The following is a 25985-nucleotide window of genomic DNA, read 5'->3' as shown; positions in this document are numbered from 1 at the left end:
TCCAGATTTCTCATTGTATTTTCAAAATACATTATAAGACTATTAAATTTTTCGATTGTTTGATAATTATTGTATACTACCAGGCCATTTGAGTCTTTCACCTATCTTTATAATAAAGAAATCAAATACTAATCGGAGCTTATAGCAGCCAAACATCATTAACTAATATGCAATTGGTAAAGAAGATAATATGTCTGCCAATACAAGGACTGATGACAAAAACATATGTACAAAAGATGACGATAGGCTAACGAAGTTTCTAAGCCCCCACAAACTGAGGCAAAATTTATCATTTTCTAAGTCTATTAAAATATACAATTTTAAGCTGTTTTTCTTTCAAAAGGAAAATATATTTCTGATATAGTTTTAACTTCTGATAAGTCAGTATAGTAACTCCTTAAAATGAATGATCACTTGGTAAATTTCTTATAAAATCCATAAGAGTTTCAGAGAGTTTAAAAACAAGACTAAAACTCTAAAAAAGGTTTACAAATTTCTTGTATAGTGGATTATATGTCTCTGGTGGTCGTTAAAGTTATTTGGTTATCCTCCTTTAGGATGTCCTGTTCTCAGTGCAATGATATATAGTTGACATGAATTGCATGTCCGGGGATACACGTACACATATTGTAATACATACTAGTAACATAAAACGGAAAATTGATACAAAGAAACAATATCATTTATTCTAAGAAGATAAGTAAACACTTCAGCTGGATGCAAGTCTTGCCGGATACAGCATATGGATATAAATGTATCTGGAGATACCATAGTGCACTATTTTCTTATTTAACATACAGACAAAAAATAAGAAATAATGGTATACAGACTGAAACAGGTATGCACAGTGTAATTTTAATATCTGAGAATTTCTTTGTAAAAAATGACATAAACAAAGAGTCTGATAAAGAAAGGACAGAAGTGGACAGTGACAATGTAATTTCTATAAAAAATAAAGATACAGCTAGGGGATATAACTACCGTTGTACTGCCCGACAAGTAGAACAAACTATTATATATTCAAAATACAGTGATGTGTCCATAAAAGGAGGACACACAGTAATACAAATCTGACATGGGGTAAAATTGTTTATCAGGTCAACATTTTAAATATCTGCCCTGAAATTTCAGACAACCCTTTGTTGGGTTGCTGCCCCTGAATTGGTAATTTTAAGGAAATTTTGCCGTTTTTAGTTATTATCTTGAATATAATTATAGATAGAGATAAAACTGTAAACAGCAATAATGCTTAGCAAAGTAAGATCTACAAATTAGTCCTCATGACCAAAATGGTCAATTGACCCCGTCAGTTTTTAACAATTTTCATAAATTTTATAGATTTTGTAAAGTTTTACAAAATATTTTCCACTGTAATTACTGAGCCAAGTTCATTATAGATAGAGATAATTGTAAACAGCAAGAATGTTCAGTAAAGTAAGATCTACAAGCACATCACCATCACCAAAACACAATTTTGTCATGAATCCATCTGTGTCCTTTGTTGACCAAGGTGAGCGACACATGCAGGCTCTTCAGAGCCTCTAATAGGGTTTTTTTTTTGTTGCTTTATGACTTCTTACTCTTTAGTATCTGCAATCATGTCAGCAGGTGAAATCATTGGATGGACATTTTGATCATATATTGCCTTTAATTTCAGTAATTGAATAGGACAATACTAATTAAAAAAAGAAACGAGTATTCAGTGCAAATTAATGGAAGAAAAATATTCAAATTTGTTAACAGACACATATGGTGGATCTGTCTCTTTTAAAAGTTTATATGTATATTACAATAAAAATTTGACTTTGTTAAAAAATTGACATTTAAGTAGCACGGATAACAACAGACTTTTGGAACCTCTCGGTAATGTTCACTGCTTTACATTGCCTTGGGTTTTAGTCAGACCTTTTCGGTTTATGTTTACATCTATTTGTGTCCGAAAAGTCCAGAAAACCCTGGCAAAGTTTCCAAAAAATAATGGTCAACTTAAATGTGAGCAAAACACGGTCTTTATATCAATCTGATTATATTTTTTCTGTATAAAGTATTGTTTTATAGCAAAAGTATGATTTATCATTGACATGTTATCGTTTTTTTTTCCAGGATGATGTTTTTAAAATCAAATCGCCGGCTGCAGCACTTTCGAAAATCTTGCCAGTACGAGTTCAACATGTCCAATGTGACATGAAAAGCAAAAAGGTGATTTTCTATATTTTATTTCGCAATTTACAAATCTAACTCTGTTTTTTGCTTATATATATTTTGCATGAAAAATTTGAAACGTTGACTTTCAAAAAGTATTGCCAAGGACATTGAGTTATCTCCCCTTCTGCACTATTTGTCATGAACATGCATCTATTTCATGTACAATGAAATTTGAATAAATCTTGTTGTCCAAACCAATGCCATTTTGGTAAATATTTTGTTTTATTCAACCGTAACAATATTTGACAGGACGCGGGAAAATTTGCAAAAAAAAAATTCTCCAACATCCCAAGTAAAAATGTACACGGGTCACACCAGTTGGGTGATACATTGAACCTTAGGAAAATTTGCCATAGTGCACCAAAAAATGTATTTCAATTGTGCATATTAGTAACATGTACATTTTATTTCACATGCACTGATGCTGCTTAAATGATAATTAGCTTTAAAATGAATTATCCATCAATGAGATGATTAGCTATACACCTTATCACTATTTGTGCGCCATTACTGGATATCACACAGGTTCCCATAAAATTTTGACGTCATTAAGCAAAATATCTGACGCCACAATGGAAAAGTGATTGTTGTATGCGTCAAAAGTTCAAGCGGCCGGGTCAGCCGGGATTATCAATAAGGTGTATAGCAGCACCTCAAAAAGGTAGGTTCTGCAAAAAAAAGCAAACAAAATTGTGACAAAATTTTGTGTATTAGGTATGACTTAAGATTTTTCTGTCTATGAAGAAATAACATTAAAAAAGTAGTGCACAATGAATATACATGTAGAGAACTATTTAAAAGTGAACACATTTTGAGGTTAGTTCCAAATGACTTAAAAAGCATTACATTCATTCCAATTTGATTAAATTCTAATTCCATTTTTGCAGAGTAAATCATTAATAAGTATTGATGTCATGAACAAAGTACCAAGTAAAATAAGTCAATTATCAAAATTGCCAACTCAAAAAAGCACTATATCCCTTTCAAATAAACAGGTTATGTTTCAGATTAATTTGTTAGTCACTTGTTACTTTTTTAGGATCAAGGATGATAGTTTTTGTCATAACAGTGCAGTCAGAGTTGTCACTACACAACTTAATATTTCTGTACATGTATAAAGGATGTTAAAAATCAGTATTGGTTGACAAATGTGTGGTATTGCATAATTCTACTATTGTATTTTTAGGTAGAGTTGCTGAAAAGGTCAGAACATGAACAACTGCGAGAAATTTTTGCAAAGGTATTTATCATTTAAGTACTTGTAAATAGCTGACGATTCCATTCTTATTGCTTGCACATTGACCATATGTTAGGCTGGAGTGGTCATACACAAAACTTTGTGAAGTAAAAGTATTAATGCTATAATTTTTGTAAATGTCAATGTTGTAAACACACAAAAACAAATTTTGGTTCACTTTTGTTTTCTTAAATTATTTTGCTAAATTATCTGTTTACAATATTGCTGATTTTATGGATTAAAAAACCAAAGAAACCGTATACAGACTACAGTAAAAAATATCAGCAAGACATGATCAACTTGAAGATTGACAAAGTCATTATTGTCAGGTCAGATTAGTTGTAACTAGGTATAGGAAGATGTGGTGTGAGTGCCAATGAGAGAACTCTCCATCCAAATAACAATTTATAATAGTAAACCATTATAGGTCAATGTACAGCCTTCAACACAGAGCCTTGGCTCACACCGAAACAAAAAGCTATAAAGGGCCCCAAAATTACAAGTGTAAAACCATTCAAACGAGAAAAAAATACAACGGTTTAATCTATATAAAAAATGAGAAATTAGAAATATATATAAATTACATAAACGAGCAACAACTACTATACATCAGATTCCTGACTTAGGACAGGTGCAAACATTTGCCACGGAAACAATAGTATTAGGCCAACTAAAATTAATTAGTAGATTTTCATCCAAATTTTCGAAAAACATGGGGCGGGTGGGAGGATTTTATTTTTTAAATTTTATTTCATATGAAACCCTTGTCACAAGTTCTTCATACCGCGGGGTATATGCTAGTGGAAAACAAGCTTGTATAATGTATATACATGTTGTATAAGGAATCTGACACTATTTTTTAAACTCTTAAAAGAAATCCATGATTGGCAACCACTGTTATACATGTAATTGCCGCTTTAGAAACCTATTTATAGTATACATCAAAGGGAAGAGAAATGCTCTCTTCAGTTGGACTAGACCTACACCAAATTTATTTTGCTTTTTAAGCAATGGTTTGTAGTCCACATAAAATCAATAAAATGTATTGGTACAATTGTATGCAACACAAGTATTTATGCAACACAAGTATTATGAGTACAAAATATAATGTAAACTCAGTGTGGAAAGTAATTATGTGATGTAAAACATGAACTTAACCAAAAAGTAGTTTTTTAATGACCAAATTGAGGGTATTTGGACAGTTACAGAGGGTGTTTGCTGTTTGTCAACAAAAACAACAGACATGGGTAACTATAAGGGAATTGAAATGCGTGTTTGTCGACTTTTTTTTCTCAATATACGGTCATAAATCAAACAAATTCGTGCTTGTGTCAATTTCTTTAATCCAGTCATGTTTTTTGTACCAATTTGTTCTACGATTCTTGCGCTTTGGATATCAATTACAGTCCAAATTTCCTGACACAAAGTCATCGTATAAATAAAGAAAAAACACGGTTTTCGATTCACTTGTGACTACCGCAATTTGCGTTAAATGACAAGGCGTTTTACTTGTTACTCGAATATTTCATGCCCTTCTCGTTATCAATCTCTATTCTCGGTAGATGTCGTCATAATAGAGCAGCAGAATATGTCGTCTCAATCATATCGTTATTAGACTACGCGGAGAAATACAAAAACGAAACAGGAAGTGTTGAAAGAAACGAAATTATCGATGGTAACGGACATGATAAAATCCGGAAATCGTATTTTTGTTAAATAAAAAAAATCGGGGCGGGACAATTTCAGAGGGGCGGGCGGGGATGAAAATCTAGCAATTAATTTTAATTGGCCTTACATCACAACATAGAAAAACACACGATAAAATATCAACAAGTTATTTTTTTGTAGCCTTTGATATTGGTATTTGTATTTTTCAGTATGCAAGTGGTACAACCAGTAGTGGAGAACAATTTATGACATACTCAGACTTAATACAGAAATATCTACAGCTTCTTGACATTAATAACTATGATGAATACACATTATCGTTGTTTGGTTCCAGTGTTGATACCAGTAGGGATAAGTATGTGTTCAGATATGACATTGTTGATATGCATATTATTTCTATTGGATTCTGTTCATGACAATGCAAGATTTTTATATCCTTTGTGTATCTCAAAAGTCTGTGTATCTCTGATGACATCTTATCAGAGTTATTGCCCCTCAATGAAGATTTTTGACATTTAATGTCGGGAGAAGGGTTTTTAGGAAACACATATGGATCATTTGAAAAGCTTACATTATTTACATATTACATGTATATGAAAAGTTTTTAACTTGTTGAAAGAGTTCATATCATTGTGTTTTTTTTATCAATAACATTGTATTTTAAGAATAATTATTTGTGTGCATAGTTTAGAGGTTGCCTCTTTTAATTATTATTCTGTCAATTTTTGAGAGGTAGTTTCATTGTGAGTTCTTTATGCCTTCCTTTTGTGACTTACTGACATTTTTAGATAATAAAATTTTTTTATTTATTTTTTTACAGTTGTATATTGGTATCAAGTCATTGTCATCCAAAGACGTTTGGTTTCCAAACAATAACTTTAGTATATGTAAATTGAAATCTATGAAATTGAAACACAAGGTTTATAACCACAAAAGGGAGGTTAGAATTGATTTTGGGGGGTTAGGAATTAGGGGCCAAAAAGGGGCTCAAATATCTCCAAATTTAAGTCCATAGATTTTTCATAAAAAATTATATGTTGTTCATATATAAATTTCTGTTTTGATGATGTAAAATAATTTAAACATGGCTTTTTAAATTTTCCATTTCCATCTTTTCAGCATGATCTCGTATACTGAGTTCCAGGCATTTGAAGCACTGCTCTGTTTACCTGATGCCATGTATGCTCTAGCCTTCCAGATCTTTGACAGGAATGGTAATGGCTATATAACTGGAGGTAGGTATCGCTGTGTTAGGTTTTAGTGTTGTAGCACTATTGCACTTGAGCAAGAACTTGTTGGTTATTTTCTGAATATTGATAATTGCAGTGCCTGCAGTGAGATTTTAGATTTCAGTGAACCTAATTCCTTTATAACTGGTAAATTTTTAAGCCAGGGATTTTTCTCTTCAAATTACTAATATCTTCATAAAATTGTTTTCATGTAACCAAAAATTGTGTTTATAAGTTTGGCTGTTGTTGTAGAAATCTTTTTACAACCTGCATATCCAAACAGCTGTATCTAAATTTTTATTGTGATATTGTTTATAAAGCCCATAAAATTAGATACATGGGAGAGATTGTGTGGTATTGGTGCCAATGAAACATTTCACCACTTCTTTTACAGATTAATTCAAAGAAAAGCTTAAATATGTAATCTTGAAGTTATAAAGGGAGATAAAATCAATATTTCGATTTCAAAAGATCAATAATTTTAGATTATCTCCCATGGAAACTTATTATAGTTACATGTTTTAAGAATATATTTTAAGATGTAGATATTAATATTTGTTATTGATACAATAACCGATAATTAAGTTTAGAATTAATATTTTTCAGATGAATTTCAAGATATTATTAACCACACAACCTTGAATCGTGAAATTCCTTTTGATTTTAATTGCGATTTTATAAAGCTACACTTTGGAAAAGATAAGGACAGGAAAGTAACATACAGTGAATTTACACAGTTAATACATGTAAGTTAATTTTGTATGTTGATATGATATGCTTTCAATTGCATTTAGAACAGACTTAAATTTTTGTCTCTACTTGATAATTTTGAAATTTACTAGACAGCAACAGTTTCTGCAGTGATGTCAACAATGTTTACAGGTTTAATATCACCAAATCTCGTTGCATACAAAAAAGGGTTGAAAAATAAATATTCCTTTGAAATTGACAGTTGTAGAAAATTAATCCTACATTTCATTGCAGTAAACAACATCTGTGTCATAGACATATATCTTGGCTGTTTCAAAGCACCATTAGTATTTTATTTGGTGTTTTCGAATATTTTGGAAATTTGAGGTTAAATGGTTTAAATGATTGTTTAACTTCCAGTGATGGTAATTTTATAATGTGCAATGAAACAGTATGTGAAATTTTGTCTATAGTACTGGACAGGAGAAAATTTTTCTCATACGAAGTATTTCTTTATTTGAAACAAGGATGAATTCTGCACATTTTTTTGAAAAGTGCAAATTTAACAAAGACTAGTAGAAGAAAATCAATGGTGGTATTACACCTACATCAACCATATGTGTTACAGTTTTATTAACATTTGCACCAAAATGTTGATGTGGAAAAAATATCTTTTTTGAAGATGATCAGGGAGCTTATTCACGAAGCACCCGTTAACTAACGGACCCGTTAACTTAACGGAGACGTTAACGGGTACGTCCGTTAAAATTTAACGTGGTATTCACAAACGTTTCCGTTAACATTGTGATAACGGGTGCGCTATTAACGGGTGCGTTAGTATGCACATTAGACGTAATTGATATGTCGGGTGTTTTCATTGGTTTATAAATCGACTCGACACTACAATGGTCAAAGACTTTGTTTACATTTTTATGCCCCACCTACGATAGTAGAGGGGCATTATGTTTTCTGGTCTGTGCGTCCATTCGTTCGTCCGTCTGTGCGTCCGTTCGCTTCAGGTTAAAGTTTTTGGTCAAGGTAGTTTTTGATGAAGTTGAAGTCCAATCAACTTCAAACTTAGTACACATGTTCCCCATGATATGATCTTTCTAATTTTAATGCCAAATTATAGTTTTGACCCAAATTTCATGGTCCACTGAACATAGAAAATGATAGTGCGAAATTCAGGTTAAAGTTTTTGGTCAAGGTAGTTTTTGATGAAGTTACATCAACTTGAAACTTAGTACACATGTTCCATATGATATGATATTTCTAATTTTTATTCCAAATTAAAGTTTTTACCCAATTTCACAGTCCACTGAACATAGAAAATGATAGTGCGAGCAAGTGGGGCATCCGTGTACTATGGACACATTCTTGTTATAGTTATAGTGTTTACTTTTTCCAGTGGCTGTGCATTCTAGAAAATATGCTACAATACGTCAAAAACCTCAGTCGAAAACAAACAATCAATCAAGACTACATCTAGTTTCGGTTCAATTTGTTCATTTAACTACATTTCAACCCTCGTGGCTATCGTGGCTTTCGTTTTTGACTGAAATAACATTCCTTATCGCTTGTTACATGTATACATAAATTTCCCCAAAAAATATGCATGACCATTATTTTTGAAAACTTAGATAACAAATTGAAAATGTCTTGTCGTGAGAAATACATATATATCAATATTATAACAAATCAAAATTACAGAAAATTTGTGTTTACGCATGATGAAGAATATCACAGGAAAGTTGCGAGAAAATATAAATGCCTACTCAAGTCCAATCTATTAGAAAAATCGAATTATTACAAAAGGGTGTCCACCATGCGATAAGACTGCACTATTATAATACTATAGTAGAATAGAAAGATATACAAATAGATGAAATTATATAAACATGTAACTGTTATATACAAATATTTATATCTACTATATAACAACAAACCAACTCATTTGTATCACTACAATGTAATAGTTATTACGGTGAGGTTGAATCCCCTCTTATTTATTCATCATCAACGCACGAATTTGTCTCAGAAAACAAAATATATTTATATACCTTCACCTCACTTTCAGGTATAGATATGTTATTTTTTTGACCATCCAAAAGAACTTGCGGTCATCCTATGTTCAGTACTTCAGTAATTTGATTCTGTTTTGATCCCATGATAACCTTGTCTGTAGGGTTCGCATGATTCCGACATCATTGGTCAAGGATTATATGAAATGTGATTAAAGGTTTAACTTCGCATGCTTAATAATTTAAATGTAAGTAGTCAGAAGAAATACATATTATTCAATTATTTTGAACTCTAGGGGTAAATAAAAATAAACTCCTGCATTGACAACTCTAAATATTGTACGTGTCATTAATTCAAGCTTAACATGCTTAAGGAGGCTCGCGGGTACAAACATTTCGGCAAAAAATTAATTTGTGTTTTCATTACAAATTTTATTTATTACACTATTAGTTATTACTTTATGATATGGTACAAAAATCAACTAAAAAAATCAATTCGGTTTGGCCCCAGATGACTTTTAAAATGTTTTTATCATTGAAAAAGCTCTAAATTATCTCCCTTTGGTACAGTAATGCCATTTTTTTGGCATTAAAATTGAAATATTTTCTTTAACTCATCGGTGACCTATATTTTTATACGACCGCAAAAATTTAATTTTTTGGTCGTATATTGCTATCACGTTGGCGTCCTCGTCGTCGTCGTCGTCCGAATACTTTTAGTTTTCGCACTCTAACTTTAGTAAAAAAGAATAGAAATCAATGAAATTTTAACACAAGGTTTATGACCACAAAAGGAAGGTTGGGTTTGATTTTGGGAGTTTTGGTCCCAACAGTTTAGGAATAAGGGGCCCAAAGGGTCCAAAATTGAACTTTGTTTGATTTCATCAAAAATTGAATAATTGGGGCTCTTTGATATGCCGAATCTAACTATGTATGTAGATTCTGAATTTTTGGTCCCGTTTTCAAATTGGTCTACATTAAGGTCCAAAGGGTCCAAAATTAAACTTAGTTTGATTTTAACAAAAATTGAATCCTTGGGGTTCTTTGATATGCTTAATTTAAAAATGTACTTAGATTTTTAATTATTGGCCTAGTTTTCAAGTTGGTCTAAATGGGGGTCCAAAATTAAACTTTGTTTGATTTCATCAAAAATTGAATAAATGGGTTCTTTGATATGCCAAATCTAACTGTGTATGTAGATTCTTAATTTTTGGTCCAGTTTTCAAATTGATCCAAAGGGTCCAAAATTAAACTAAGTTTGATTTTAACAAAAATTAAATTATTGGGCTTATTTGATATGCTTTATCTAAACATGTACTTTGATTTTTGATTATGGGCCCAGTTTTCAAGTTGGTCCAAATCAGGATTCCATATCAAGTATTGTGCAATCATTATAGCAAGAAATTTTCAATTGCACAGTATTGCACAATAGCAAGAAATATCTAATTGCACAATATTGTGCAATAGCAATTAATTTTCAATTGGAGTTATCTTTCTTTGTATAGAATAGTAGTTGATAATATATGTTGGAAATTTGCCAGACATGACTATGATGTCATTTTTAGCTCACCTGACCTGAAAGGTCAAGTGAGCTTTTCTCATCACTTGGCGTCCGTCGTCCGTCATCCTGCGTCCGTCGTCTGTCGTCCGTCGTCCGTAAACTTTTACAAAAATCTTCCCCTCTGAAACTACTGGGCCAAATTCTACCAAACTTGGCCACAATCATCCTTGGGGTATCTTGTTTAAAAAATGTGTGGCGTGACCCGTCAAACCAACCAAGATGGCCGCCATGGCTAAAAATAGAACATAGGGGTAAAATGCAGTTTTTGGCTAATAACTCAAAAACCAAAGCATTTAGAGCAAATCTGACACAGGGTAAAATGGTTGATCAGGTCAAGATCTATCTGCCTTGAAATTTTCAGACGAATAGGACAACCTGTTGTTGGGTTGCTGCCTGTGAAATGGTTATTTTAAGGAAATTTTGCAGTTTTTGGTTATTATCTTGAATACTATTATAGATAGAGATAAACTGTGAACAGCAATAATGTTCAGCAAAGTAAGACCTACAAATAAGTCAACATGACCAAAATTGTCAGTTGACCCCTTAAGGAGTTATTGCCCTTTATAGTCAATTTTTAACAACTTTTCGTCATTTTTTGTAACTTTTCTAAAAATCTTCTTCTCCAAAACTACTTTGCCAAATTTAACCAAACTTGGCCACAATTATCATTGTGGTTTATAGTTTAAAAAATGTGTCCGATGACCCAGCCTGCCAAACAAAATGGCCAACATGGCTAAAATTAGAACATAGTGGTAAAATGCAGTTTTTGCTTTATATCTTTGAAAGTAAGACATTTAGGGCAAATCTTTCAAGATTTAAATGTCCATCAGAATAAGATATATCCCCTCACAAATTTTGAGTTGAATCGGACAACCTGTTGTTGGGTTGCTGCCCTAAAATTGGTGATTTTAAGGAAATTTTGCAGTTTTTGGTTATTATCTTGAATACTATTATAGATAGAGATAAACTGTAAACAGCAATAATGTTCAGCAAAGTAAGATCTACAAATAAGTCAGCATGATCAAAATTGTTAGAGGACCCCTTAAGGAGTTATTGCCCTTTATAGTCAATATTGAACAACTTTTCGTCATTTTTGTAACTTGTATAAAAATCTTTTCTAAAACGACTTGGCCAAATTTAACCAAACTTGGCCACAATCATAATACTAGGGTATCTATTTTAAAAAAAAAGTGTCTAAAGACCCCGCCTACCAACGAAGATGGCCGACATCAGTAAACACATTAACAGGTGAGCGACACAGGCTCTTGAGAGCCTCTAGTTGTACTAGCAGTTAACTCTAGAGATTATATACATGTACCGGTATATAAAGACTTTAATTTGTAAAATGGAAAATATGACATTTCAGATTTTATAAACAAAAGCTGTTTTATATGATTTATTATCATCATTATCAACCCTTATTTTACTAGATACAATCATAATTCCTGATTCTCTGTCAATGTCTATTGTGTATGTAGATCTGATTCCATCAGCCTCTGATAGTATGGTTTTACAGGTTTTACCATCTGGTGATACTACTACAACTCTATTGTTGGACATAGAAACTACATAAACAAAGCCATTCTTGTCTAATGTTAGTCCAAATGGATTGCCAATATCATCGTGCATAAATGTCCAAAGAGCTTCTCCAGTACTTTTGTAGCAGCAGACTTTGTTTTCCACGAAGATGGCACCATAGATATTTCCATTGAACAATGCAACATAATCTGCTACCTTTCCTTCTAAGATTGTATGAGACATATCATTTAGATTTACAATTGTATTTTCTTGAAAACTGCTGACGACCAACAATTGACCATCAATTGCTACCAAATAACAGGAATGAGATTTGATTTTTTTTTTTATATCCACCTATGCTGTCTGATTTTTTAATTGCCAAGTTTCCATGTTGAAGACCCTGTTTTGACCTATAATGGTCTACTTTTACAAATTACGACTTGGATGGAGAGTGTCTTGTTGCACTCATACCACATTTTCTTATATCTATGTCACAATGTATGTAGCAGGTAACGTGGCTTCACCTTTGTTGTTATTCATGAAAAGGTTGGAACAAATCTATCACATTATCAGGAACACTTGTTTGAATTAAGTTTGAATTAGGTCTGAAAATTTCCATCAGAATGAGGGGTCTCTTCACATTGTTCTTGACATGATGTCTAACTAGTCTATTTGATCGTATTTTATTCAATTTCCAAATTGTTTTTGTTATAATTTCTTTTTCAGACTTTTTGCATTTGTAATTTTGATTACTAAGAAAATAATTAAGTTTGTGTAAATTCTAAACAGATATATAGTTGTTATGAAAGGCGCCAGGTTAGGGTACAGGTCAGAGATGTATAAATTGGAAGATTGCTGACTGTACATTATGGATTTTTTCATCATTGAAGGCTGTATGGTTGACTATAATTGCTTACATCTATTTCATTTTAACTTTGTTTTTCATGAATTGACAATCAAACCACATCTTCTTTTTTTCAAATTTTAAACTGTTACTAGCAGTAAACCCTAGAGATTGCACACACACATATATATATAAAGACTTTAATTTGTAAAATGAAAAATGTAGACACATTTCAGATTTTATAAACAAAAGCTGTTTCATATTCTCTATAATCATTATCAACCCTTATTTTATTAGACATTATCATAGTTCCTGATTCTCTGTCAATGTCTATTGTGTATGTAGATCTGATTCCATCAGCCTGTGATAGTATGGTTTTACAGGTTTTACCATCTGGTGATACTACTACAACTCTATTGTTGTAATTAGTAACTAAATAAACAAAGCCATTCTTGTCTAAGGTTATTCCTTGTGGATGGCTAATATCATCGTGCTGAAATGTCCAAAGAGCTTCTCCAGTACTTTTGTAGCAGCAGACTTTTTTTTCCCAATAGACAGTAGCATAGATATTTCCTTTAAATAATGCAACACGATATGCACGATATGACGCACCTCCATTTAAGATTGTATGAGACATATCGTTTAGATTCACATGTGTACTTTCACTTTTGCCTCTAATAACCAACATTTGACCATCACTTGCCACTGATTCACAGTAGTGAGAAACTTTAATCAATTTTAAAATTTTATTTTTTTCTACATCCACCAATGCTGTCTGATTTGCTGTTCCTAATGTGACAGCAACTGTATTAGTTTTAACGAAGCAAGAATCGTATGCATGTCCTAAAAATTTCACTACTTCTCTCAAAAAAATGCCATCATTACTGAACAGCAGCAGGTTACTTTGAGCCTTGTGGATATTAACAATTAAATATTTACCATCAGGTAATATTCTACAGGCTTGTATATCAAAATTCTTCATATCTTGTGGAATAGTCAGCTGTCTTAATAAGGATGGCTTAGTTTGTTCAATTGTTGTAACTTGGTACTGTGCTTGATCTTTTCTTACTGCCTTAAGTTGAAGAGTAAATGGGCGGGTATTGATATTTATATCTCCAAATGCTTTGACATCTTTTAGAATTGATTGAAGTTCAGAAGAGATGGTAAGTTCTAGATTAATTTCATCCAGTGGGCCTCCACATTTTAAATCTTCTAAGTATTTTGCTGCTTCAGATGTAGTTTTCTCAATTTCTCTCAGACCAACGTACATTTGTAGTTCAGTTGCATATTCTGTCATTTTTGAAAAATCACTTTGCAATTGGCTCATCTGATTGGCTTGTGTTTTCAGTTGTTGTTGTAAAGTGTCCATCTTAGATTTCAGCTTTGATTGTTTTGAATCTAGATCATTCAATATTTCTTGTTCTAATTTGTTTAAGAAATTATCTATGGACTTCCTCATAGATCGAATTTGTTCAGCAGCTTTTGTTTTCTGACTAGTATTTGTATTAATCCTATGGTTTAGATATTTTATAATCTCCTCTAAATTTTTCTTTACATCCTTTAAATCTTTTTCGAAAAGTTGAACTGAGGCAGATGATTTTACTTGCTTTAGGATATCTGACAGTGGTTTCATTTCTTGACATGTTTTGTGTTTATCTGTGATGCACATGACACAGCAGGGACAGGCATGGAAAGAACAGTACAGTTCATACTTCTTTTTGTGATCTCTGCACTGGCTACTAATTTCTTGCATAAATTTGGGAAGATTGTGGTAGTCTTTTGTAGACATTGTATTGTGGGCTTTAGAGGATCTTGACTTCTTGTGATGTTTTTCACAATCTGAACAAAGGTACACCTCACATTCTATACACCACCTGACAGCTTCTGTAGATGTTCCATCATCATTACAGAGGGTACAATAGTCTGTAACTAAGGAGGCCATATTCTCTCTCTTTATTTCTGAAATTTAGTGTAAAATAAAAAAATAGTGTTTTTGAAGAAAAAAAATAGTTAATCAAAGCAACAACAGCAAGAATAAATTTGACCAAAAGAGAAAACATAATAAAAAGTGGTATTAGATGTAAAATTATATCAAATAAAACATGACTTTTAGAATGTTAGACCTGAAAGTGATCTATAGAATTTTTCATTACTTGTCTGGACTTGATTAAGAACTTGACAAAGATAGGATAGACATTTGCTTTTCTGAGGTTTTAAGATTATTTGTTGTCCTGCAGATTTTATTTGTTTTTGTGTTGCTGGATTGCTGTCTCATAAGTGTATACCACTTATCTAAAAAACAAAATTCTTACCTGAGTAATATTCTAAATGCTTGTGCTCTAGAAAAGGAATTTCCACAGGGAAGTAAAATGTCCAATAACTAGTACAATTATTGAGAATAAAACATATCTATATATAGATGAATTAAAGGTCAACAATTGAATGGTTGGATATATTAAAATTTGAATTTTTTTATGGCTTTTAATTTCTTAAAGTGAAACAATAATTGTGATATATTATGCAAACATTTAGTGACTGAGAGTCCTTCAAAACTGCAGATGTAGATGCTTCAGGCTAAAATTAGAACATAGGGGTAAAATCCAGTTTTTGGCTTAATGTCTGTGAAACTAATAAAAGCATTTAGAGAAAATCTGACTGTTGGTAAAATGATTATCAGGGTAGATCTATCTGCCCTGAAAATTTCAGATGAATCAGATGTTGACAGTTGTTGGGTTGCTGCCCCTAATTTGTAATTTTAAGGAAATTTTTAGTTTTTGGTTATTATCTAAAATATTTTTATAGATACAGAAATTAAACAGCAATAATTATAAAAAAGAACATGTGGTATGATTGCCAATGAGACAACTATCCACAAGAGACCAAAATGCCACAGATGATAATTTTCAGCAAAGTAGGATCTACAAATATGTCAATACGACCGAAATTGTCAATTGACCCGTTTAGAAGTTATTGCCTTTATAGTCCATTTTCGTAAATTTTTGAAGATAACAAAAATCTTCTCTACTTAATATCCAGAGTGGGCCAATTAACATTGAACTTTGTCACAATTTTCAATTGAATATCTTGATTGAAAAATGTATCTAATGACCCTGTCATTCAATTAAATTATGACCAAAAATAGGGGATACAAGTCTGAGACTCGGAGAGAATTTTTTTTTTTTTTATTTCAAATGGTCACAACTTGAAAATTTTGATAATGATAAGGGGTATTCATTAACTATTGTAAGACTAAATATTCTGAAAAGGGAAGGTAGTTGGACATTTTTACAAGCTGCACAGTTTAAGAAAAAAGGGTTTTAATAATTTTGCTGCTTTCAAGCCTGTAGTATATATAATGCATACTTTTATATAAAAAATTGTACTACTGAACAATCAAAATAAAATAATTCTGTATTGTATTAAATACACATAAAAATTTACATTACTGACAAAAAAGATATTATTTGTTCCGCTATCATCTTCTTTCGATCACCTTTTCCTTGTGTTGAAACATGGATATATCATGATGATTGTATAGATGTATAAACCTTTGTTTGAAGATCTATATACTTACTAATTGATCATTTTGATAGTATGTTTTTATGCCCCACCTACGATAGTAAAGGGGCATTATGTTTTCTGGTCTGTGTGTCCTTCTGTCTGTCCGTCCGTCCGTCCGTCCGTTCGTCCGTCCGTTCGTCCCACTTCAGGTTAAAGTTTTTGGTCAAGGTAGTTTTTGATGAAGCTGAAGTCCAATCAACTTGAAACTTAGTACACATGTTCCTTATGATATGATCTTTCTTATTTTAAAACAAAATTAAACTGTTGACCCCATTTTCATGGTCCACTGCAGCTGAACATAGAAATTAAAAGTGCGAGTTTCAGGTTAAAGTTTTTGGTCAAGGTAGTTTTTGATGAAGCTGAAGTCCAATCAACTTGAAACTTATTACACATGTTCCTTATGATATGATCTTTCTTATTTTAAAACAAAATTAAACTTTTGACCCCATTTTCATGGTCCACTAAACATAGAAATTAAAAGTGCGAGTTTCAGGTTAAAGTTTTTGGTCAAGGTAGTTTTTAATGAAGCTGAAGTCCAATCAACTTGAAACTTAGTACACATGTTCCCTTTTGGTTGATCTTTAACTTTTAAGGCCAAATTAGATTTTTTACCCAATTTCACGGTCAATTGAACATGGAAAATGATAATGCGAGTGGGGCATCCATGTACTTTGGACACATTCTTGTTTATAAAAATATTACAGAGAACATTCAAAACTATATTTCATCATCATGGCCTCTATGATAAATGATTATGACACAGATATTACATGCTTAAATATCAACAAAAAAGCATTTGTTTGATTGTGTAAATCTAAATTTGATATCTAACGTTATGAAAGTGGAGTTGTCTCTATGTGTATAATTAAAATTGATCACACGTCACAAAGTTGGAATACTTGTGCATAATTTATGACTTCACGTTAATTGTCTAGGGGGATGGAATTGTTAAAATTTAATTTAATTTTAGTATCTGTTCAATTCATTATTTGCTATAGAATTTTTTTCCTGTAAAAATCAAAAATGATTGAGAAATAAAAATTGGAATTCAATTTGTCTACAGGAAACACTGAATTTTGTCTAAATGAGATTAGGAAGACAATTCTGTACAAAAAAAATATACCACTAGTTTAATCAAGAGCTTATTTTAAGATGCAAAAAAAAAAACTTGAGAAGAAACACTTCAGTTTCCAAAATCTATAATTAAATTTCAACAAAGAAATGTATTTTTATGTGACAATAAAAATTTAAGAAAAAAAAAATTATCACTTGTTACCACGTACATGACTTATCTGTAATGTTTTTCAAATTACATTCTTGTCTAATGCTACTGAAATCTGATTTTAAAAATAAATAAAAAGACAGAAAGAAACTTGAAATAATATCAGCATAAAGATTAATAAAAGATCAATGAAAATTTCAATGACCAATTTCAATATATGATTAACTATTTACTGACTTATTCAAGTTTTTGGATTTTCAAGTATTTTGTCCATTTAGCATCGCTCAGAAGATATATTTATTATCTAAATGCACATCTGGTGCAGAAAAATTAGTACTGACTAATGTTTTTCAAGGAGCTATAAACCCTTACAGGCCCGTAGCCAGGAATTTCCAAAGGGGGGTTATTTGGCCTCAAAAACTCTACTTTTACAGTCACAATTCGAACAGAACGTTTACTTTAACAGTCATTATTTGTTATCAAGGGGGGGGGGGGGGGGTTTGTCCGAACGGCTACAGGTATGTCTTACATATGTATAAACTATTAAAGATCATCAGAATCTTCAAACTGTAATCATATCAAAATCTTGGATTGCCATCACTTGGCGTCAGTCGTCGTCCGTCCGTCGTCTTCGTCCGTCCGTCGTAAACTATTTCAAAGATCTTCTCCTCTGAAACTACTGAACCAATTCAAACCAAACTTCATCTGATTGATTCCTAGGGTATCTAGAATAAAGTTTGTGTTTTAATTCCCATTTCATCAAAAAAACATGGCCGCCATGGCTAAAAATAGAACATAGGGGTAAAATGCAGTTTTTAGCTTATAACTCAAAAACCAAAGCATTTAGAGCAAATCTGACATGGGGTAAAATTGTTTATCAGGTCAAGATCTATCTGCCCTGAAATTTTCAGATGAATCGGACAACCCGTTGTTGGGTTGCCACCCCTGAATTGGTAATTTTAAGGAAATTTTGCTGTTTTTGGTTATTATCTTGAATATTATTATAGATCAAGATAAACTGTAAACAGCAATAATGTAATGCTTGGGGTATACAATGTTTTTTTTATACTTTCATCATAAATTATATTATGAACACGAGACAAATGAGACATTTCAAAGTGTCCACTCTTGTTTTTGCTTTTGAAGAAGATATGACAGAATCGAAGAACCATTTATATAAATTGAAAACCCAAAATAATCATTGATGGAAGATTTAAGCAAAAAATTTAAGGTGAGCAATTCAGGCTCTTGAGAGCCTCTTGTTTATTTTTATTTGCCAATAACTTTATGTAAATAACTTCATTGGAAATTTGCCAATATAAAATGTTGCTGATGAAGCTTTTTTTCCTTATCTTATCTAAAATGTTTTTAGATAATGTATGTTGGACATTTGCCAGACATGACTATGATGTCATTTTCTATTTTTATTTGCCAATAACTTTATGTAAATAACTTCATTGGAAATTTGCCAATATAAAATGTTGCTGATGAAGTTTTTTTTCCCTTATCTTATCTAAAATATTTTTAGCTTAAAAGTTGTGTCCATACTTGTTCTCATTTCAGATTTCATAAATAAAAAGAAAATTTCTTCAACCATTTTTTTGACAGGATTAATATTCAACAGCATAGTGAATTGCTCAAAGGCAAAAAAAATTTTAAGTTCATTAGACCACATTCATTCTGTGTCAGAAACCTATGCTGTGTCAACTATTTAATTTTAGATTTAAATAAGTTTGAAGAAGAAATCTTTAATTGATTTGTAAAATCTTGACATTTGTTTTGTGTAAAAAACCCATATAATGTCAAAAATTTGATCACAATCCAAATTCAGAGCTGTATCACGCTTAAATGTTTTGTCCATACCTGCCCCAACTGTTCAGGGATCGACCTCTGCGGTCGTATAAAGCTGCACCCTGCGGAGCACCTGGTTTATTATTGTTTTCAAATAAGCTTTACATAAACATGATAAACTAAATAATTGTAAAATTTTAGCGATTTCTGTAATTTAGTTCTTTTTTTATTTCGATATTACTTTAAATGATTTCTTCTATTAGTTCAACAGAAATAACGGACATTAACAGAAATGTTTGCTTCTTTCGGAGGCAGATTGTGAGCTTAAATGAACAGTGACCCCTGAAAGGTCAAGTGAGCTTTTCTCATCACTTGGCGTCCATCGTCTGTCGTCCGTCGTCCGTCGTCCGTAAACTTTTACAAAAATCTTCTCCTCTGAAACTTCTGGGCCAAATTCTACCAAACTTGGCCACAATCATCCTTGGGATATCTAGTTTAAAAAATGTGTGGCGTGACCCGTCAAACCAACCAAGATGGCCACCATGGCTAACAATAGAACATAGGGGTAAAATGCAGTTTTTGGCTTATAACTCAAAAACCAAAGCATTTAGAGCAAACTTGACAGGGGTAAAATTGTTTATCAGGTGAAGATCTATCTGCCCTGAAATATTCAGACGAATCGGATAACCTGTTGTTGGGTTGCTGCCCCTGAAATGGTTATTTTAAGGAAATTTTGCAGTTTTTGGTTATTATCTTGAATACTATTGTAGATAGAGATAAACTGTAAACAGCAATAATGTTCAGCAGAGTAAGACTTACAAATAAGTCAACATGACCAAAATTGCCAGTCGACCCCTTAAGGAGTTATTGCCCTTTATAGTCAATTTTTAACAACTTTTCATCATTTTTTGTAACTTTTCTAAAAATCTTCTTCTCTAAACTACTTTGCCAAATTTAATCAAACTTGGCGACAATTATCATTGTGGTTTATAGTTTAAAAAATGTGTCCGTTGACCCAGCCTACCAAACAAAATGGCCGACATGGCTAAAATTAGAACATAGTGGTAAAATGCAGTTTTTGCTTTATATCTTTGAAACCAAGACATTTAGGGCAAATCTTTCAAGATTTTAATGTCCATCAGAATAAGATATATCCCCTCACAAATTTTCAGTTGAATCGGACAACCTGTTGTTGGGTTGCTGCCCTTAAATTGGTTATTTTAAGAAAATTTTGCAGTTTTTGGTTATTATCTTGAATACTATTATAGATAGAGATAAACTGTAAACAGCAATAATGTTCAGCAAAGTAAGATCTACAAATAAGTCAGCATGATCAAAATTGTTAGAGGACCCCCTAAGGAGTTATTGTCCTTTAGAGTCAATATTAAACAACTTTTCCTCATTTTTGTAACTTGTGTAAAAATCTTTTCTAAAACTACTTGGCCAAATTTAACCAAACTTGGCCACAATCATAATACTAGGGTATCTATTTTTAAAAAGAGTGTCTAATGACCCCGCCTACCAACAAAGATGGCCGACATCAGTAAACACATTAACAGGTGAGTGACACAGGCTCTTGAGAGCCTCTAGTTTTTATTTCATTTTTATCTCACCTGGCCCGAAGGGCCAAGTGAGCTTTTCTCATCACTTTGCCTCCATCGTCTGTTAACTTTTACAAAAATCCTCTGAAACTACTAGGCCAAATTAAACCAAACTTGGCCACAATCATTATTGGGGTATCTAGTTTAAAAAAAAATGTGTCCGGTGACGCGGCCAACCAACCAAGATGGCCGCCTTGGCTAAAAATAGAACATAGGGGTAAAATGCAGTTTTTGGCTTATAACTCAAAAACCAAAGCATTTAGAGCAGATTTGACATGAGTAAAATTGTTTATTAGGTGATGATATATCTGCCCGGAAATTTTCCGATTAATAGGACAGCCCGTTGTTGGGTTGCTGCCCCTGAATTGGTAATTTTAAGGAAATTTTGCTGTTTTTGGTTATTATCTTGAATATTATTAAAGATAGAGATAAACTCTAAACTGCAATAATGTTCAGCAAAGTAAGATTTACAAATAAGTTAAGATTACCGAAATGGTCAATTGACCCCTTTAGGAGTTATTGCCCTTTATAGTCAATTTTTAACCATTCTTCTTAAATCTTAGTAATCTTTTACAAAAATCTTCTCCTCTGAAACTTCTTGGCTAAATTAATCCAAACTTGGCCACAATCATCTTTGGGGTATCTACTTTGAAAAATGTGTGGCTTGACCCGGCAAACCAACAAAGATGACCGCCATGGCTAAAAATAGAACATAGGGGTAAAATGCAGTTTTTGCTTATAACTCAAAAACCAAAGCATTTAGAGCAAATCTGACATGGAGTAAAATTGTTTATCAGGTCAAGATCTATCTGCCCTGAAATTTTCAGATGAATCGGACAACCCTTTGTTGGGTTGCTGCTCCTGAATTGGTAATTTTAGAAAAATTTTGCTGTTTTTGGTTATTATCTTGAATATTATTATAGATAGAGATAAACTGTAAACAGCCAATAATGTACAACAAAGTAAGACCTAAAGATAAGTCAACATGACCAAAACGGTCAATTGACCCCCTAAGGAGTTATTGTCCTTTATAGTCAATTTTTAACAATTTTCATAAAATTTGTAAAATTTTACTAACAATTTCCACTGAAACTACTGGGCAAAGTTCATTATAGATAGAAATAATTGGTAGCAGCAGAATGTTTAGTAAAGTAAGATGTACAAACACATCACCATCACCAAAACACAATTTTGTCATGAATCCATCTGCGTCCTTTGTTTAATATTCACATAGACCAAGGTGAGTGACACGGGCTCTTTAGAGCCTCTAGTTCTATTATATGATAAAGTTCATTTATGAAAAAATATAGAGAAATCCTATATTAGGACAAAAAATTGATTTAGACCCGCGAGCCCCCTTAACCTATCTCTCGTATTAGCTATGAATCTTTTGTATATATTATATGTTTAAGGATGTTGAAGGGCATTAGATGGGCTCTTAACTTATCCACTTGGAGTATCCAGGTGTATTCAAATAATCCCACTGTCTCTGTGCTGGGTATGACCCCCTATATACAACAAAATGTATATTAAGTATGGCATCCGTTTGGCTTAATTTGCTGTATATATACGCTCACACACAATATCCTGTCAAAATTTGGGCAGTAAACCTGATGCATCGTGTATGGAAAGTGTTATGCTCTATGCAAGTTAGATAGATAGATGTTTTATTCTCTGAAAACTAAGTTCAAGTTTACAGAGGAACATATGTAATATAATACAAATACAATCAATTTCTAGCCCTTCGTCCTTGACAAAGTACTACTTTGTCGGCGTTTATAATACATATATGTGTACTCATTCATTGGATATTTATTAAATATTTGTCACTGAACGTGAAGCAAACAATAAGCTCCTTGCTACGAAGATAATAAAAAGTGTCAGTTTCCTGAAGTCAAACTAGATAATTATGCCTTGTAATCTTTGAAAATTTTCCAATTATCCAAATCTACTTTGAATTACAATCAAGGTGTTTTATGCCCCATTTACGTTCGTCCGTTTTAATTTTAATGCCAAATTGGAATTTTTATCCCAATTTCACGGCACATTTAAGATATAAAACGACAGCGCGAGTGGGCCGGGCACCCGTGTACTATGTACTATGTGCACATTCTCGTTTTTTCATATTTAGTACTGTTAAGGGCCTTTTTCTGGAACTAAATTTAATTAGGATAAAAAATAAGAAGATGCAGTATAATTGCAAATGAAGCAACTCTCCACCAGAGACCAAATAAGGAGCATATTTTGCCTAAACAATAAGGAAAAATCTTTTCATATGCGTGCAACATGTCTTCAAATTTGATAGCTGAATACACTTGAAATATAATGGATGGTGTTAAAAAATAAAAACAAAATATTACGTTTTTTTGTATTTCTTTTACTAAGTCTTTGTCCAACATGTTTGAACTCATCCATCCTTTGCAAATTTTTTTGACAGAAAGAAAAGCTCGTGAACTAGTCTCCATGACCCTTTGGGTACACCAAACTGTATGGATAATATGAGATAAGGAGTATATGTCAATGAGACAGCAACCCAACAGCAAAAAATAACTAAAGGACATATAGAAGCAAATATTCAGTTAGTTACACATGAGAGGTGTCATCCTGTTTAGCTCTGAATTGTCCCAATTTATTAAAAACAAACTAAAGATGAACTTAACAGGAGCAATAAAAGATATTCTTTAAACCCCAGTTTCCAAATAACGATAAACCCAACAATTAAGAGACAATCGTTTATTTACAAGTGACCAACCGTATGCCTCTTTTAAAGGCGTATTTTCACTTTCTTTATACAAGATAAATCTCTCATGGGCCGTGGATTGACGATGTCGTCTGCATTTTCTATGGTGTGTCTTCTGCACTATTATTTTTCTGTTTGTCTTTTTATTTTTAGCCATTGCATTGTCAGTTTATTTTCAATCTATGATTTTGACTGTCTCTCTGGTATCTTTTGTCCCTCTTTTAAATCAAGTTTGATGGATTTTTCTTTCCAAATGTTCAAATAAATTGATAATGCCATGTTTTAAAATAGATATTAATAACCAATCAAATCGGTAGTAAACCGATATGCTAGGTATATATACTGCTATAGATAGGCATTATTTAAACTTCAAAATCTTAACTTTAGTCTATGAAATAGTTATAGTGTATCTGTATTGCATTGAGGCCTTCAGAGTAAAAATATTACTTTTTTTTTTTTTTTTTTTTTAACAAAAACAGGATTATTGGGGTTCTTTAATATGCTGATAATATAATAGAACAAATTTATATTGGACCATAACAGGTAAATGTCCAAAGGACCCGGTGATAAAAATCTAAAACTGAACATACGAGTTTAAACGAAGCATGTTTCCAAAAAACTTGCATAGTACACAAATCTAGACAAATATTTCCGTGCAATGCCCGAAAATGACAAACCTGTTCTAGATTATCTTCTGATAATTTCTGATAATACTATAAGGTAAACAGTGAACGGGAGAGCTTTTTCGCTTTCCTTTTCCTGTGACATAACATGAAAAACCAAAAGCCCCATTTATCTGGTTACATGAACAAAGCCAAAGTGTGGTAAACAATATGTAGGACAAACATGACGGGAGTTTTTTAAACGAACACAGGAACATCTATACCGCTTCCGAAAACCTAAGAAATTCAAAATTATAATTTATCAACATTTAGGTAAACACAACCACAATATTAAACTTATTAGATTTCAACCGCTCGAAACGGTCCAGAAACAACAAGGGCAGTCGCATAAACAATTTGAAGATTCCCGTAAAATTATCGAACTGTCTTGGATTAAACGACTTCAAACAGCTTATCCCCTGGGTCTAAATGACAATATACTTGGACAAGGGAACAAGGGAACATATATACTACTTCTTCTATTGATATCATGAATATTATTGATAAAAAAACAACGAAATAATAGGTCTCATGGGAAACGTATCAATCGAAATCAACGAGTTAAACATCGTATACATTGTACACTTGGTAATTTCCTATCTATATTTAAAAACAATGGTAGGCTTCATTTATTATGTAAACTGGGTCAAATACCCATTAGTAAATTACACGATATTTTCAAAGAGTGTGACACCATCTCATTCTTCAGCCCACTGTATGAATATTCTCGTATAATTACATACCATACGAGTAGACAGTACTTCAGTACAATTGAATTTGTTAAAGTTTTGTTTTTTTAATTTTTTAAGAGACAGCGCTAGATGCTGCAGATTTTGAAACTGGTGATAAACCATATAGCAAAATTAACCCTACAGCTCAAGGCCTCCAATGGCTCATCAATGCAGCGAGAAAATTCCGCACCTGGAGGTGGGTCTCAGCTGGCCCCTAAATACAAATGTGTACTAGTGCAGTTCATTTATCAGTATAATACGAAAAAATGAGAATATATATTCTAAAGGTTTTGATCTGCATATATATATTTCTATATTTTGGTCACAAACAAGCTTATGCATGTCTAAATTTGTCTAAACTCCATAAAGGTTTGAGAAAGTTATTGATGTCTATATTTTTTTTACCAGACTGACCTTTATAGCTTGCTGTTTGGTGTGAGCAAGGCTCCGTGTTGAAGGCATCTTGACCTATAATGGTTTAAATTGTTACTTGGATGAAGAGTCGTTTCATTGGCACTCTAACCACATCTTTCTATATCTACTTAAACTTAAATATTGACGCTGCCGATGACGATGACGCAATATAGAATCTCTATGTCTCGCTTAAAATCGCTACATACATGTTGCAAGCTCGACAAAAAGCCTCAATATGTTTGACCATACAATGAAACCTATCTACACTGTAACAATGATGTTTAGATCCT

The 25985-nt window shown here is 32.3% G+C and overlaps 1 protein-coding gene across 2 annotated transcripts in view; it reads left to right on the top strand.

The window, feature by feature from the left end:
* The first annotated feature begins 668 nt into the window (after positions 1-668).
* LOC143063677 (electrogenic aspartate/glutamate antiporter SLC25A13, mitochondrial-like) overlaps positions 669-25985 on the top strand; it is a 54314-nt gene continuing 28997 nt past the window's right edge. Inside the window, exons 1-6 of one of the 2 annotated variants that reach the window (XM_076235983.1) lie at positions 669-838; positions 2104-2199; positions 3392-3445; positions 5320-5465; positions 6230-6345; positions 6946-7085. In XM_076235983.1, the coding sequence (XP_076092098.1) occupies positions 818-838; positions 2104-2199; positions 3392-3445; positions 5320-5465; positions 6230-6345; positions 6946-7085 (573 nt within the window). In that variant the 5' untranslated portion in view covers positions 669-817. Of the gene's footprint in view, positions 839-1865; positions 1993-2103; positions 2200-3391; positions 3446-5319; positions 5466-6229; positions 6346-6945; positions 7086-25985 lie in introns of those variants that run through there. The other variant, XM_076235984.1, reaches the window with a different exon arrangement.

The sequence above is a fragment of the Mytilus galloprovincialis genome, chromosome 2 (assembly GCF_965363235.1).
Source record: "Mytilus galloprovincialis chromosome 2, xbMytGall1.hap1.1, whole genome shotgun sequence".
In the NCBI taxonomy this organism is placed as follows: Eukaryota; Metazoa; Mollusca; class Bivalvia; order Mytilida; family Mytilidae; genus Mytilus; species Mytilus galloprovincialis.
Note: the sequence above shows the minus strand (reverse complement) of the source record. Positions and strands in the feature narration are given on the sequence as shown.